The sequence below is a fragment of the Microtus oregoni genome, unplaced genomic scaffold (genome assembly GCF_018167655.1).
Source record: "Microtus oregoni isolate MIOR12 unplaced genomic scaffold, Mior012 000021F_ref0000039, whole genome shotgun sequence".
In the NCBI taxonomy this organism is placed as follows: domain Eukaryota; kingdom Metazoa; phylum Chordata; class Mammalia; order Rodentia; family Cricetidae; genus Microtus; species Microtus oregoni.
The window spans coordinates 1,858,915-1,876,806 of record NW_024543080.1 but is presented as its reverse complement, the minus strand read 5'-3'; the positions used below and the strand labels follow the sequence as shown (position 1 = coordinate 1,876,806).

General features: G+C 41.7%; 1 protein-coding gene across 1 annotated transcript in view; it reads left to right on the top strand.

The window, feature by feature from the left end:
* Nucleotides 1–7,593, top strand: part of Bmp3 (bone morphogenetic protein 3) — a 28,938-nt gene extending 21,345 nt beyond the window's left edge. The window contains exon 3 of the mRNA XM_041671561.1: nucleotides 5,497–7,593. Within this exon, the coding sequence (XP_041527495.1) occupies nucleotides 5,497–5,688 (192 nt within the window). The 3' untranslated portion in view covers nucleotides 5,689–7,593. The remainder of the gene's footprint in view (nucleotides 1–5,496) is intronic.
* Nucleotides 7,594–17,892: the final 10,299 nt, after the last annotated feature.

Genomic DNA, 17,892 nt, shown 5'->3' with positions numbered 1-17,892 from the left:
GTTTGGCTTGCATTGTGACCTTGAGATATGGGAATGTAATCCAAAACTGAATTTCATATCAGAGTGACTGACTTTAGGTAGGCCTTTAGGGTTTGTCCAAACAACCTCTTTTATTTCCAGTTGTTGTAGTTTCTTCTGGGTAACTTGGAGAAAATTTTCTTCTCTTCCTTCATCATGCCAATGAATGTTCAGGCTCAAGACAACATCTGAACAGAGATGCCCAGTCCCTTCGCTTTTCATCCCCAAACTCCGGAAAGCTCAGGTTCCACCTTTCTACAGTTTCTCCCCACGTGGGACTCTAACTTCATTCTGTTTCTTTTCACTGTCTGTAAACCCAGTCTTTTCAGAAGGGCTTTTGGAGGAAACTGAAGAAAATCATAGTTTGAAAGCTCCCATCGGCTATGTTAATAACTACAGAGATAAATTTAGGGAGAAGCATCTGTATACTTCAACCGTCATACGCGGACGTACTTGTTCACTGATGCTGCTGCTTCACAAACACTTTTTGGCAACAGCAGACTTGATAGTTTCTCTGGGCTTGGATTTTGGTTCCACCACTATGCAACAAGGGCATTTTAATAAGTCAGTAAAAATTTCTACATGTTATTTTTTTTTGCTTTGAAACAATGAAAGTAGAGGATAATAAAAATAACAGGACCTGCACAGGGCGAGGAAATGAAATCACAGAACAATGGACGTGGAGTTGTGGGTACTCCATAACCATTTGCCATCCAGCTGACTACTCGCCATGCCATTGAGGAGACTGAGTGGAACAGAAGAGGCATCTAAAAAAACACTGTGTAGGGAGAGCAAGCATGCAAAGGAAAGCCACGAGGCAAGACAGGTTTTGTAAATGTTTTCAGTCCTTTTTCAAACATCGCAAAACTGAAAATAGGATTCTCCCTCTGGGTTCAAAAGCCCTGAGCTCTTCCAAGGAGGTTCTTTCAGGGGGAGAACGGGATGAGGAGAGGATCTGTGGCAGTAACTGGACTCATCATAATATTTGTTGAAACTTGGAAGGACATCAGAGCTCCAGAGACACATAGCAGGGATCCATGTAGAGGGCTTTTCTCCGAGGTTGCGATTCTCTTTTACCAAGTCAAGAGCAGACGTTTAGCCTTGTGCAGACTGCTTGACTTTCAGCATGTGCTAGGGCTTCCCTTTAAGCTCTCGTGACTTTGTATCTTCCAGTCAGTGCTTTAACAAAGGAGGATGGGAAGTATGAGGTACAAGAAAAAGGTAGTTAATAGGCACTGCTGTTAGCACAGTGTCTGATGTGGCATCCAGAATGAGATATTTAAATAAAAATACAGTTTGACCAGCAGAGGAAAATGAAGGTCTCTCCTCAGATCAGCATAGCACATGTGGGCTGACTGAAGTGCCAAAGAACTTTCAGACTTCAGATATATATTTTGCCTCTGAGGAAAGTTCTCCCAGGCCAGACTCCTCTGTTGGGCCTCCTGTTTTTGGCCTCCTGGGTGAAAGCCCGGCCTATATGGCGGAGCCCTTCGTCTGCAAAAGTTGACAACCTGCTCTGTAATTCGGAACAGCTGTGTTCTGCCTTTCCCAAATTCCAGGCTTTGCCCTTTCACTGATTCCAATTAGATAGTTTCTGGGCCATCACACCCATGTGGGCTGGACTGGAAGAGCGTGGAGCAAAACCTCATGGCCCAGGTCAGGAATGAAGGTTCTTAGCGGCTGGCATGCTCTCCCCTCCAGCGCATCTGTAATCAAATGTAACCAGAGGACGTCATCCACGGCTTGGTGGGGCAAGCCTGGCCACTCGAGGTGTCATTCACAGACACAACAATTTGGGTTAGTTTTTTTTTTCTTTTTTCTTTTTCTGATTTCTGGCTCTTGCAGCCAGCCTGTTCTCCCAGAGAGAGACTCTTGGAATGAAGCCATCTGATGAAAACTACCCAGATAGCCAGAGCCAAGTGCTGTGCCTCTGCCTCCCTCACCACCTCGGCAGCAATGGAAAACAGAAATTTCAAATGAAAATGATTGAGCCATTGTTCCTGACAGAGATCCAAGAACCCAACAAGGATTAGAGGAATGAAGTTATTTCTGCAAGGAATTGTGAAAAAGCTAGGAAGAGCAAAGATACAGAGTTAGGCAACAAATAATTGAAATACTTTGAACTGAGTCTTCCATATAAAGTGATTCGCATTTAATTGATTCAAAATGATAGAGTATTAAAGATACCTCTAGATCTTCCCGTTCTAATCTCAGCCATGAAGACGAGCACTATAAACTCGAAATCTCGACAAAACTCAGCAAAATGGCACCTGAATTGATGTGGAAGGTGGAGGCGGTCGTAGGAGAGTGATGGGCACGGGGCGGGGCACAGATTCGCACTTGTGATTGGCACCAGCCCCAAGCTCAGAAGAGAGGACGTGAGAAACATGATCCTAGCTTGAAAACAAGACTTCTTACTGGCACAAGCTTCTCACCAGCAAATGACAGCATGGATTATTTGTGCATGATGTGACCATTCCTGGTAACGGTAGCCCCAGCAGAGGATTCCATAGCTAGGCAAAGGGGATACTCCCTAGTCATCTGAGAAGCCCCTGATACAAACACCACCCCAGAATCAAGGGCTGGGGCCTGATTCTGGTGGGCCCACTGGAGACTACTCGTGTACTCAGTTTCTGAATGCATCAGTTCTGACTTGGATTTAAAAAAAAAAAAAAAAACGACAGGAATTTTCCTTAGGAAACACCCACGAATATTTTCCATATCTACACCAAGTCACTTGCACAGAATCTTTGATTTTTGTTGATAGGAGTCATTGTTCATAAGTGGGTAAAACGGAGGGTGTATGATTTCCTCTAAGTATTTCAGCCATTTAACAACATTGCTCCGACGTCTGAATGTACACTCTAGGAGGGAGGAGTCAGGGCATAGCTGGACTAATTGTTCAAGTACTCACCTAATTAAGGCTCTCCACACTACATGACATCTAGGCATCAAACATTAAACATAGAGAATAATATCAAAAAATCTGATTTTTCCTGCCTCCCAGGCTTTACAGCAAGCTGTTTAAAAGGCCGAGTCTTCCACATAGCTTTCAGTCAATGATAGAAAAAGTGAATTGTGGCAAGGGTTCCTTGTGAAGATCATTAATGGCAATACTGCAGCCTGCAGCGGCTGTTCACTACCATGTTACAACATTAATGGTAGCTCATGTAAACCTCACAGACTTGGGGAGGTCTTTTGCTTCTGTTTGTAAATATTAATTATATAGACCTCTGGGAATCATTGTGGCCTCTTGTATATACTTGCATGCTCTTTTGAGCCGTATATTTTTTCTAATAATTTTCATTCAGTAAACACATTTTAATAGAGAGCAAACACTATGTAAAGTACCAATACCGGGACTTCTTAAAACTTAAGGTGAGACTACCCTGTTCTGTAATCAATTAGAGCTGATTACACTCAATTACCACTTAACTAATTAAAACTATTTTAAATATGCACTTCTAGTCAGTAGGAAGCAAGAGTAAAACAGTGCTGTATTTATTAGCAGTGGATACTTTACATTTTTTTCACAAAAATTAAAGTGTGGAGTATGGATTCCTCTTGTTGAAATTAAAAGATGGAATGATTCAGATAGCATTTCCCTTTCTCTGCCCGCACACCTTTGTTTAACTTGTTTGAATTTCTCTGATCGTATGTCAACTTTCTGCATTACCTCTCCATTGGCCTGGGTGCATCCGTGGCCTTCTAACTTGTCCCGATTGTCCACTCTGGTGTTCTTTATTGATTGAGAATTAGGGTCCCAATTCACGGATCTAAAAGTCTCTGAGGCAGAAAGAAGTGAGAGTTTTAGTTGAAATAATATTGTTCATCTTTGGGGAATTATCCTCCTTTGTTTGGCTGTTGTTTCTTTGTTCATTGTTACTTTTGCTTTCGGTGTGGTTTCTGCTTTGTTTTGCTATAGAGTCTCCTGTAACCCTGAGGTGAGCTTCAACGACCTCTGTTGTTGAGGCTGGCCTTGAACTCCTTCCTTTTCTGCCTTCAATAGTCAGGACTGCAAGTAGGCACCGACATGCTCAGCTCTGTCAGTCTGCTTGCTTGTTGTGTTTGCGTTTTTGAGGGGCAGCTGGGGACTCACACCTTGCACATAGTAGGCAAATTTTCTGTTGAACCACAACTTGAGTTCTCAAATTTCTGTTTATAAATCTGTTTCATCTACCTAAGGAAAAAAGAATACTAGGAGAGATGAAGTGTTGCCAGGCATTGTGGAGTCCTAACCACTCAGAGCTTCAGACTGTGGCTCTTCTCAACACTTCTAGGTAGAGTTGAGCTGTATGTAGCAGCTTCCCACGTGAAATGCATTTTGTTTTCTCAGTGAAGAGATTTAACCAAGGTTTCCCTGATTGAACTCCTAACACCCGTGTGAAAACTTTAGACCCCATAGTTTTGTTTTTTTTTTAATTTATTTATTTATTATAGATTTCTGTCTCTTCCCCACCACCGCCTCCTCGGCCCTCCCCCTCCCCCAATTAAACCCCCCCCCCCCCGCCTCCTCGGCTCGAAAAGCAATCAGGGTTCCCTGTCCTGTGGGAAGTCCAAGAACCCCCACCTCCATCCAGGTCTAGTAAGTTGAGCATCCAAACTGCTTAGGCTCCCACAAAGCCAGTGCGTGCAGTAGGATCAGAAACCCATTGCCATTGTTCTTGAGTTCTCAGTAGTCCTCATTGTCCGCTATAAATCAGGAGCAGAAGGAGAGAGAGCACGAGCTAGACCCCATAGTTTATTCCCAGAGGACATGGCCCACCTTCGACCACCAAGCCACCCTGTTTAAGTTGCCCATGGAGCAACAGTGACCCCCAGTGGTCAATGGTATGATCTTGTCCACCCAAATCTGTAGCCTGAACTGAACAATTGTGTTATACGAATGGAATAGTAAGTAACCAAGCAAAGACTAACCCTTTGGGCAACTACAAAACAAATAAATAAGTAGCCTTCTATCCCACTCTGTTTTGTTTTAATAATGGTGAATAAATTTCGCTCTAGAGTTGATGATGATTATCTCTGTTGGTGTGTTTATTAGAGTTCTTCAAAGGTTCATAGGGGGTCAGGGACAATTTTTTTTGTCATTGTAATTAAAAACATGGAGGATACATTAATTGGATGTTTCAGGGCTGAGTTGTTTCTAATTAAATGATTCCTGCTAACAGAACCACGTTCGGAGTTTCAGTCTACTGTTTACCAGCTGTTTGACTTCAGACATGTCATTTAACTCTCTGAGTCTCTGCAAAAATGTAACCAATTTGTTGTGAAGATTAAAGGCACCACCTACACAACTCCTGGAGCGTAGCAGGCACTGTTTAGATGCTACATCCTTGGAGGTAGAGGAGTTTGGGCTGAGGATTCAATGATGTAGGCTTTTTCAGAACTGTTCAAACAAGTCCTTTTTCTTTTTTAAATGTAATGAGGTCTGGGGAAAAACAGTTTCACCTAACATGTTGCTCTTATTTCTCTTTCCAGTCTTTGAAGCCGTCAAATCATGCGACCATTCAGAGTATAGTGAGAGCAGTGGGGGTCGTCTCTGGAATTCCCGAGCCTTGCTGTGTGCCTGAAAAGATGTCCTCGCTCAGCATCTTGTTCTTTGATGAAAACAAGAATGTAGTGCTGAAGGTCTACCCTAACATGACAGTGGACTCCTGTGCCTGCAGATAACCCGGCAGAGAAGGAAGTCAAAGGCTCCATACAGTCACTGGTTGGGTTTTTGGACCATTTCTTTCTTCTTTCCTTTCTTTTTCACTCTATTTGTTTTTGCACTGCCAATGCGTTTTTGTCCCAAAAGATGTTTTATTGCAGAAAAAGAATGATCAAATAGATCGAAAATTTCCACCAAGCAAAACTGAACTTTATTTTCTTCTGAATGTAACTAAAAGTAAGATTTTGGTAAATGCAGGCATCTATTTTTTTTTTAATCACATAAGAAAAGCTATTACTCAAACTGACTTTAGGAGTGTTACAGACCCTGTTGACTTATTTTTGTATTGGGATTTAAAACTAGGTGGGAAATAACAGCAATAACTTACCATTTGTCTCTACTCATCTAACGACAAAAGAGATGTAGATAGGAATCTTGAGGTTTTTTATTAGTTTTCTTGCCTTAGATTCATGAGCAACCCAGTCTGCTATACACCCAGCTGGCTTTGATGTTCATGTAAAGAATTTCTGAGATTTGTTTACCTTTGCTTCTTCTCCACAATCATGGTGTGTGTTGAGGGCTAGTGTGTGTATACACGTGCCAGGTGCCTGCACTTTTGTTAAAACCTTTTTCCTTTTGTGGTTCTGAAGCTCCATCTTCATGGGATTCCTTTTCTTTTTCAATATCATATTCTGATGAGCACCATCCACTAGTGATTGCCATGATTCAAGAGCATATGCCAAGAGCAATGCTTGATCCAGCCATCTGAGGGGATGTTTTCATTTCACTGCATTCCAGAAAAAGAGAATCAGGAATTCCATTTTTGAAAACCCAGATGTAGCTCTCCTGTACCTCCTTAAAGAAATACATTTTCATATGCTCTAAGCTAATTTCGGAAGTACTTCCTGAAGTTATCGGTTCTCTAGTTCTTTTGCTATTATCCTCTTTCTTTGTGTGCTGCTATCCACAGACATTGAGGCTTATACTCCGTTAGAAATGACCACGTGAATGACTATCATGTTCCCCACTTATTTCTAGGCTCTCCACCACAGAGATCAAGGTATCAGCCTTCATCATGGAACTTACAGTCACTTATATCAAAGATTGCTAAAAGCTATCCCCTAGGAAAGAGAGCCAGTCCAGACCACAGTGAGTTTCCATCTCCAATAGTCAAAAGTGCCTCCTTTTAGAATTTTTGTCCTTGAAAATCGCTTTATAGTCTTTCCCTCAGAAACTGGAAATGTATCTCAGTGGGTAAAAGTGCTTACTCCCCAAGTCATTCCTGGGACCAACATGGTGGAAGGAGAGGAAGGACTCCCACAAATTATCTTCTAACCTGTGCACATGCGTGCACTCACACACACACACACACACACACACACACACAATGTTAACATTTAAAAGATCTTGTGACAGAGTAAATTCAGGTCATGTGTGGCTGGCGGTTGTCTCTTAGATCAGTCTTACATGACGATTAGAAATAAGAAAGTCACTTCACAGTGTATATGAGATCAGAAGCCATGAGGCTTTATCCCATTTCTGCCTTTAGCTGTCTATAGAGCTCAGCCGTTATTAAAGGCTGAGAGTTTGCTTTCTAAGATGAGCTTTCTCACACACAGTCTTTCATGGGTGACATTTTAATTAATAAAACTTTATTTAAATGGAATACATAAAAAGTGCCTATTCGCAATGTGTTAGGCACAAGTTTCCATACGGTGCCAATGTAAGACTTTGATATCTGGGATTGATGGGAAAAGCATTACATTTTTAAAAGCTGTTTCCTAGATTAAACCTGCTTGGCCATCTCTATTTCCCTCTCTTTCCCTTCTCAACCTCACTCTTCCTCCTGTCTTTCCTTTCAAACACTGTTCTAGCCATTCTTCCAGACACAAACACACACACACACACACACACACACACACACACACACACCACAAAAAGATACACAGACAGAGGCAAAGACAGATACACACAGGGAGAGACATTTGAAAATAAAATAATTATTTTTTATTAAACAAAAAGTTTACAAAATCCACAAAAATACCACTGGGTTAGTTTTGTGTTGAGCATATTTACTCCTAGATGCAGAGCCTGCCCTGCAGTGTGGTTAACATACCCAGCAACACTCCACTGGAGAATGCTAATTTTTCATCTGCAGGTGGGTATCAGTTTCAGAAAGCTTCTTGATTAGGGGTGGGAGCCTGTGTCTGCCTCCCCACTTAGAGCTAGGATCCCATCTGGCTTGAATCTGTGCATTCTTTTCCTGATAACTGTTTTCTGGAATTCCAGTTAAGGGATTACCCATATCCATGCAGTATTTCAAGAATTCTTCATTGTAACCTGTGTAAATAATATATAATTTACAGAATCTAATGCTGTAGAAGGAAACTGGATATTGAATGCCTTAGATCTCAGGATTGCAGTATTCCAGATTAAATTTTACGCTCACCTAGCTATGTATTAACTGATGATCATTTATTCATTAATATAATGTTTTACTATTTCTGTATAAAAGTCTTATTACCCATTTAATATTTCATAGACAATTGTAAGTAATACTATCATCAGTCTGACTTATACAATGTTTTCTTTAACTACATTATTCAGTTAATCTTGAAGCTTTAAATTTTCTCTGTGCTACCAAGTAACAAATGTCTGAATATGTTGAATCAAGGTTGGGTTAGAGAATAGCTATGCATACCTGATCTATAAAGGATGAGTAAGCAACTAAGTAAGAAATCTTGGGTAAGTCTGATTTCTCAGTATTTTAATGTAGCTTATAAGGGATAAAATGATCCCCCTTTTTCTAAAAACAAAATTTTCCCTTCAACTTTTCACACTAATTTCTGTAAATGTTTAAGTTGAAAATCTAATGCCTGTACAGTCAGTGGCAATTTAAATATATATTATATGTATATGGAAAAAGTTTAAAGATGCTTTTAATTTATTTAATGACTGTTGCGTTTCTATATTGGTTAATGATTTTCTTCCTTACAAGGTGAGAAAACATCTTTTTTTTTTTTTTGTACTATAGTTCCTAGATGGGACATGCCATTTGGTTCTTTAGTCAAGTCCATGTCAAGGGTGTCTCCATGGAACTGTGAAGGGAACTTCACTACTGATGTGTTAAGCTTTGCTGAACTTGTATCATTCTCCTCCAGTAACGAAGGACTTTCATTCTATATTACAAAAATAAAAACAGCTTAATTGAACGTTTTCCCATACTATTCTCTTTCCTGGGGACGATCCTGCTTCAGAAACATTTCTCACTGGGCCACATTTGGTACAAGGAAAGAAGCGGAAACAAAGTTAAATCTTTCAGAAGAATGAAAGCTTTCAATGAACAGAGTTCCCCCAACATCTAACCAACAGAACGTGACCTGCATCTTAGAGAACCACAGAAGCTCACGCAAGGGAAATTTCTTGAGCCTTTGCAAGTGGGAACCCTTATCGCGATTCATTTAATGTTTTCTTCCTTCATTAGACCACAAAGTCTACATTTTGTGATAGAGAGATGTAGGTTTTTGAATTTTTTCCCCCTAACTGTCTGGCTTCCTAGCTTAATGATAACTTTATTTCTGCAGCCAAGATTACCACATATTGTCCATGTTAGAATGTTAAGATCTAAATGTAATTAGTCTGATCTTTATGTAATTAGTCTGATCTTTGAGATGCTGTTTAAATTGCAAAATTCTCTTTATGAAAAAAAGGCCTGAGGGTATGGAATAAAATACACTCCCCTGCCCTTCCCACCCTTCAGTCTGAGCCTACTCCACCGTGGAGGGTGAAAGCCAGGCTAGCTGAGACTAGAGGCATTAACTGATCATCTTGAGCAAGTTCCCTGTTCTCGCACAGCCTTGTCTATCTTACCTATAAATGAGGTACTAAACTCCTGCCTCTTTACCAGCCATACATGTGATGGAAGATTGCCAACAAGATTATGCAAAAAACTTGAAAAACTGAACATCAAAGGGGGAAAAACAAGCCCAATTTAAAAACAGGGCAAAGAATTCAACAGAGTTCTCAAAAGAGGAACTACAAATGGCTCTGAAATATTTTTTCAATATTATATTGAAGTTACACAATCAGATAAATACAAATTAAAACTACAGAATGGATAAGAATTTTTTTAAAGGGGGGGCAAAAAACAGCAGTGTGGAGTTGGAGAAAGAGGAGCCCTAATTCTCTGCTGGTGTGATTGCAAACTGGTGCAGTCACCATGAGAATCAGAGTGTAGGTTCCTCAAATGGCTAGAAATGGATATTCCACAGGATCTATCTGTACCACTCCTGGGCATACATACACACAAGGGACTTCATATCCTTCATGAATACTTGCTTATCCATGTCCATTGCTGCTCTGTTCACAATAACCATAGTGGAAACAATCTAGATGCCAATCAGCTAATGAATGGAAAATGGAAACATGGTATATCTTCACAACAAAATATTATTCATCTGTTCAAAAAAAGTGAAATTTGAAGGCAAATGGATGGAGCTGCAAACAGTCATCCTGAGTAAAATAACTCACATACAGAAAGACAAATATCTTGTTTTCTTTCATATGTGGAAGAATCATTGGACAGGTGTGTTTTTATGTGAAAAACCCATAGATGTAAGAACACTAGCAAGGACATATGGGAGGAAAGAGAGAATACATTGATAAAAAGGGAGAAGGTGTAATATTAGAACAGGGAAGAGCAAATGAGATGAGAAATGGGAGGAGGTCAGAGTAGAAGAGAGAATATGGGAAAGGGATCCTTTAAAAAAAAGTCATGTAAAAGCCTACTATTTTAAAAGCATCCTAAATTATAAATGCACAATAAAAAGAGTTTAAATAGAGTTACACAAAAACAGGAGTATAATACCCCCACCAGAAACCACCGGCTAGCAAGTACAAAGCCCAGTAACAGAAATGGATTACCACTTTTGGCAACGAGCCCCACCCCTGGGGACTGACAAATGTCCCTAAATTACATTGTCATTGCTCTTGGTTGCCCTCCAGGACTTGATGGTAAGACACTGAACCCTGGAGAAATCAAGCCGATGCAATCCTGGATGGTTTACCCTTAGTGACTAGCGTTCCTAGTGCTGGAAGTTGCTATGCACTCATCTAGAGAAAAAAGTACTCATCAGTCCTACGTGGGACATCTGTATCAACCCTTTCCCTCAGGGATCACCACAGAAGAGGAACCCGTGGTGCTGGATGATTACAGTGAAACTGGTTTCAGGACACAACAGGGCAACTGTGACATAAACTCACAGTAGTGATAGCGAGCTCACCTGTGCAAGCTAGAGCCAGACCAAACCCCAGCGTGGACTGGTGGTGAAGTAAACATAAATTGCCATCCCTAGCTGGGGAGCTAGTGGCACTTGACAGCTTCTGGAAGAGGCGGAGCTAGTTCTCTTTAAAGGTATGACTCCTGATTGGTTGAGCATGCATTGGTGACTCCTGATTGGTTGAGCATGCATCAGTGACTCAAGAGGTGTTGTAACTCAGCCCTCCCACCTGGGCCATGGAGGGAGGGGGCAGTGTCTCCATGGTGCTTATCAAGGTAAGCAGTTGTCTTACTTTAGGTCGGAGCCCTGACACAATTGTCTGGGTTACAGTCCAGCTAGAGGTAATTTTCTATTCCTTCCCACTCTAGCTCAGCAAAACTAGGCCTAACACTCCCTCTGACATCCTATCTTACCATGTGATCTCTCTCACACAGCATTCCTGCTGTGATGTCATCCTCTATGGTGTATATTTGGCTTGTGCTTACACTATGAGCCAAATACACTTCTTTTTTTTTGTTTGTTTTGTTTTTTGAGACAGGGTTTTTGATGTATCTCTAGCTGTGCTGGAACTCTCTCTGTAGTCAGGCTATCCTTGGACTCAAGAAGATCCACCTGCCACTGTCTCCCAAGTGCTGGGATTAAAGATGTGTGCCACTTTCGCTCAGCCATAACTCTTGTCTTTATATATTACCTGAGGCAACAGAAATGAATTAAAACACCCACTAAAATGCTTCCATACAGGAAATTTTGAGCATCGCTACATCTCATTGAGCTTGTCTAGTCCAACAGACTGAGGACATGTTATCATAGCCCCAAGGAATGTGTTCTGATGGTGCAGTGGGCATTTTCCATCTCCTAAGCAGTGGTGACATTGCTCCTTCTCCCTTGAGCTGTGAGCAGAGGCAGAAATGAACAAGAAGCACCTTTGGCCCCAGTCTACTCTGAGTGGATGAGCCATGTGGTAGAAGTGACTCTTCTGACAGACTCTGAGATATGTACTGTCTCTAACCACTCTGAGCTCAGCACGCTCATTGATTATGACCCTAAAATGAACAATTATTACGTACTGTAATAATTGTGTATCAGTTTTCAATCCCTCTCCCTCTCCATCCCTACTTTTTCTGTGTATATTTGTAAATCTCCTCCCCCGTTTACTATGCCTATTTTCTCTACAATCAACAGAGAAAGAGAATTCTACTCCAAGAGGCAATTGGTAGCTTTGGGTAGTTACTATACAGAAGAGAATGTGACACATTCTATGTTGCCCCACTCTTGAGTATTGTCAGGTTTAATTAATGACGGTTTGGTATTTATTTAGTGCTCATTTTCTTCTAAAGCATGGAAGCACTTCCTTGTTGGCAATGATATCTCCAATCCCAGACAAAGTTCAACTACAGTATAACAGATGTTTTTCCCTCACAGAAACACACACACTCATGCATGCACACACACACATGCACTCACTCACACACACACACTCACACACACACACACACACACACACATGCACTCACATACACATACAAACACACAAGGCAGGGAGGGAGAGAAATGGAAGATGGTCGATAGAGAAGTTCAGAGGAGGAGAAGAAAGGGGAGAAAAGGAGAAAGAGAGAAGCATCATTAAAGCAGAGATAGGATTACCATTGTGGTCCAACCCTCTGCCAGAAATATCAGTTTGGCTATGTTGTCCTGTTTATGGATGTCTCCCAGGACCATGAGCACTGACACATGAGCACATGAACATTCACAGAGTTCGTAAACGAGCTAAGCTTTTGTAATTTCATTAGACAATCTTATTGTTACAGGTGGGAGAAGTTAATGACACAGTAGCCACATGTGTGCAATTGTGACAGTCATGGAGACTGAGGATGTGTGGGGACTGGACCACATGTGTGCAATCGTGACAGTCATGGAGACTGAGGATGTGTGGGCACTGGACCACATGTGTGCAATTGTGACAGTCATGCAGACTGAGGATATGTGGGCACTGGACCACATGTGTGCAATTGTGACAGTCATGTAGACTGAGGATGTGTGGGCACTGGACCACATGTGTGCAATTGTGACAGTCATGCAGACTGAGGATGTGTGGGCACTGGACCACATGCTGTTGTCACAATTGTGTGTAGGAAAACTTTGAACCTTTGCAGTCTTTATGTTGATGCGGAGGTAGATGGTGAGCCTAGGAAGAGCTTACTGAGTGCATCTGCATCCAGACATAAGGCAGCCCTCTGAGCTGTGCTCTACACATTGGCTAGATGCTCACCTTCTAACATACTGAAGTGATGTGTGTTACACAGGCAGGCTGCAGGCTGGGTCAAGAGCTCCTTGAAGTTGCTCTTTCCCCTAATGTCACCTCTAAGGTCGGTCTCCTAATTACTTCAGCAGAATTTGAGAGGATTCTTTGTTAAGTCTATTCCACTCCAGTAAAATCCAGCCGGAGATCTAAAAGGGGATGAAGAATTTATTATCACATGAGACATTTTTGTCAGGTAGCAGAAAGGTGTCTATTTTGAACAACCTATTAGACACACCTGGAAGATTATTTTCTGCTAGAGAGCAAAGGAAAATAATTTAAAAATAAGTATATAAATGATTTAATTGATATTAATCTTTCGATATAACATCTTAGAGAAAACTGACCTTTGCTATTATTCTTCCTTCTGTAAATGTATGGAATAAAAAGAGTCATGGATAAGACTCCATTACCACAGCAGCATTAAATACTCCGTGGCAGAGGTGGGTAGTGGAGCAAGCCACTCATCTCGTGAGCAGGAGGCAGAAACCACAAACAAAACAGAACAAGGTCCCTTTGAAGACTAGCCCTCAATGACCTAAGAATTTAGCATTAAACAAGTTCTAAGCCTCTCACCACCTTCCCGTGACAGCACTCTCAGGACTGACCCTTTAGTACATATATCTTTGAGGTCCCCTCATCACTCATGCAAACCACAGCATCACTGAAGATTCACTTATGGAGAGGAACTTCCGGTGTACTGAGTTTATGGGAAAATGACAGAGCTGCACTCCAAATGTTCATAATCAGGTTAAAATAAATGCTTTTGGCTGCGAAGTTTCTTACTCAAAGAAAGAAAATAATGGGAATATCTGCTTTGAACCACTGAGTATTTGAAGAGGGTTACCATGATAGCCACTGGACACAAGAGATTGGGAGTGCCATTCATTCAGCAGTGGCTGAAAGGGAAGGATGCAAAGAAGTGGGCCAACTGGTTTAAGGCACAACCTAAAATTAGCTCTGATGTAGGCTTTAGATGCCAGGCACCTGGTGATGTCAACCGAAACAACTCACAGTAGATAAAACATTTGGTGAGTGTGACCTGAAGGCTGCCTGTATCATGACCATTCTATTCTAAGATCGAATAAAATTAAAGTTTTGGCTCTTCCGTTCAGCCACATTCGAGTCCTTCCCAGCCTCATGTTACTAATAGCTTCCTTTATTGCTTTGCATAGGCATATCTCCATTCCCAGTGAGTCTGACCTAAAGGATAAGCAGGAAGTAGCCTCACTTTGGCTGTAGGAAATCATAGGCTCTAAAAATGATTAAGTTCTTTGGTAGATTAAAGATCAAAAGACAGTTACAAAAAGATAAACTATACTTTTTTGAGATCGTGTGTTTATCACTCTGATGGATAAGCTGTCTCAAATCATTTCTCCTTCTTCTGGGTCCAGGTTCTACTCAATTTCAGTGCTTAATATAGATGTTAACTTACATAGAGAGCTGTGCGACTCCTTCTAACATTACATGACCAAGAAGATCCCAACAAGGCTTTCTCTGATTCTAACAACTTCTTAGATGGCATTGGATCTTCCAGAAGTCACTCGTAATCAGTCATGTCTCCTTGGGCAAGAAGATGCTCTTGTTCACCTTAGGAAAGTTCAGCATCTTTGTAGGTTGTAGGTGTGGCTTCTTTTACCTGCAATCTCAAGACTAGGGAGGATGAGGCAGGAAGAGTGCTGTGAGTTCAAGGCCAGCCTGGTCCACAATCAAGCCACTAGTGTGGTCTGTGTCAAAACAAAAACAACAAGTACAACAACAACAAAAGAATGTGCATAACTTAATTGTAGTGGCCAGAGTCTGCAACCTTAGCACTCTAGAGGTAGAGGCAGACAGTTCTAGGTCATACTTCATTCTACAGAGAGTGTGAGGCCACCCTTGACTGCATGAGATGCTTCCTTTAAAATGACATGTGCAGATAAAGATAATTAAGTCCCCTCAGGAGGCAGAGGCAGGCGGATTTCTATGAGTTCGAGGCCAGCCTGGTCTACACAGGACAGGCTCCAAAGCTACAGAGAAACCCTGTCTCGAAAAACCAAAAAAAAAAAAAAATATTAAATCACTTTGCTCTGCTGTTCATCAGCAGTCATTTCAATCCAGTTTTGATACTATCTCATCTTAATCAGCTGTCCAGGCAAACGACCTGACAAATCAAAGGTGTGAGGCACAATCATGTAAAATGTTGTAGGAGAAAATCATATTACATGTGTAAAATATTACATAAAGCACAATTTCCCTACACATTTCACAAAACTGATAAATCTCCAAATTTTCATCAACTCTGCTTCTTTGGAGATATCAAAACATGTAATAAACACTTAGAAATAACTTGGTCAGAAAGGTAGCTATTTCCAACGCTGAAATAGAACATCGTGGGTCTAAGCTAAACAAAGACAGTTCATTTTAGACTCCCCAGCTGGTTCTCCATGAGAGGTTGAATGTTTGCCCAGAAAACCACAGACTTACAAGGAAAGTCTTCAGCTTCAGTTACCAGAGAGAGTTGCTTTGTGCATTCTGAGGACTTGTGCTCCTCTATCATTTTAAAAACAAACAAACAAAAAACAAACAACACTCCCCCATTATTTTAAGCTGTTCAAGCTACAAAAATCCAAGACAACTGATGGGAATTGCTAGTGTCTCCTTTACTTAGAACGAAGTTCACAGGGCTCATAAACCATGGGATATGTCTGAGTTGTTTTTCACAGTGTGTAGAATGCAATAGGATTTCTTTATCAGTTATTCCCTCTAAGGTTTTGAGTGGAATTTTATCACAGAAATAAGATGTTTGAAATGGAATTCTTGAGCACTGAATACAACCTGATAGATCTATAAGATGTCCAAGTTGAGAAGAGCTCTTTCAGTGTGTGGGAAGGCAGTGGAAGTCACGGGAAGGCACTGCTGCAGCTCCTTTTGCCCTTTGTCATTCTGATTGGTCAGCTGATTGGTCTTTCCTTAACCTCCTAGTGGGCTTGGATGATTCCTGGTTTTCTGTTTTCTGATTATATTGTCTTCCCTGTTCTCCTCTGTTTGTCTATTGCTCCCATGAAGTGTATTCCTTCCTGTCTTGTGGTTTAAACCATCCTTCTTTTTCCTTTATGTATTGAATTCTCGTACGCATTTTCTGAGGTGCTGTCTGTTATCATGAATCGCCTTAACTGTGCATGTCTTGAAATATTATAATTTCTCCATCTATTCTAATAGATAACTTTGTTGGATATTGTATCCCAGTCTCCAGCTGCCATCTTTGGAAGCCCCTCTCCTGTGCCCATTGCATGTTGACCCCTCCCGGAGAAGGGTCAAAGTTGTCCACCAAACCTTGACACTTCCCAGGAAAGGTGAAGCCCACTCCCACAGGCTATTTAAGCTGCTCCCCAGAAAATAAACATGTAGTTTTTTCTCTTCCTCTCTGGTGGTCGCGTTGGAGGCTTTCCATTTCTGCTCAGGGCCACCTGGATATCTTTTAATTTGGTCTGATTTGGTTTGAGTGGGATTATTGCACCAACGGAAAGGCTTGGTTAGAAAATATTCCTAACATCTTGGAGGTCCCATTAGGGGCTGTTTTTCCTCTGGGTCCATGTGTTGTTGGACTTATCCCCTTATCCCGGTTCTCTCTGCCAGACTAAAAGCGACTTCCAGGATAGAACGGATTCCTCTTGGTAAGTCCCCCCCCTTTTTTTTTACCCTATGCTACTAGGGTTTTGGGGTACACATTTGTATTTACTTTTGTCGATTTTTGGGCTTTCACAGAAGCCGCAGTCTAGCCGAAAGCCTGATCCAAGCACCTGAGCCAGGCTTGGCTGAGGTGAATTTTGATTGACCAGGGACGCCTGCCATTCAATTTTCACAGCCCCGTTTTGGCCCAAGGGTTATTTCAGTGGGTGCACTGTAATAGACTTGAGCCACACAATTGGACATAGACTTTTAAAATGGGCGCTTGCAATTTGAAGCCAGATCTGTTATCGCCCCTGGGCTGCCTCTTACAAAATCTTTATAAATTGGGACTCTCAGATACAATCCCAAACTAATTTCACTATGTACTAAGATTTGGCATTAAATACGACATTGACAATGGGACACGACGGCCACCAGAGGGAACCCTTGAGTTTACTGTCCTCAGACACCTAGAAAATTTTTGTCACCTGGAGGAGACAAATGGACAGAACTCTTGTATGTCCACGGTTTTGGGACACTGCGCTCTTGCCCCTCCCTCCATTGCCATGTCTTGCAACACTGGTTTTAGTCGCTAGGCTCACAGAGTCTCCAGATTCCCAGCCATCTGGGAATTGGGATCCCAATAGCTTGGCCTTGACCATGCAACCAGAGGCACTGGCCCTTCCTCTACTCTCTGGAACCCTCACTACCCAACCCCCTCCCGTGGAGCAACATTCTCCACATTCCTCTAGTGACTCACCCTCACCTGCTCCCTTCCTAGGTCAACTTTCTCCTTACCTACTTCCCTCCCCTCCCCCACACTGCATCTTCCTACCCTTGGACCCCATCTACACACTGGGCTTACCCCTCCCAGTCCTCCCCCATCTCTTCCCACACCAAATCTCTCCATTACCCCACCCTTCTCTGCCCTCTAGGGGAAGTAGCTGGAGCCAATGGCATTCTTAAAGTCCATGTTCCCTTTCTCTTCCAGATCT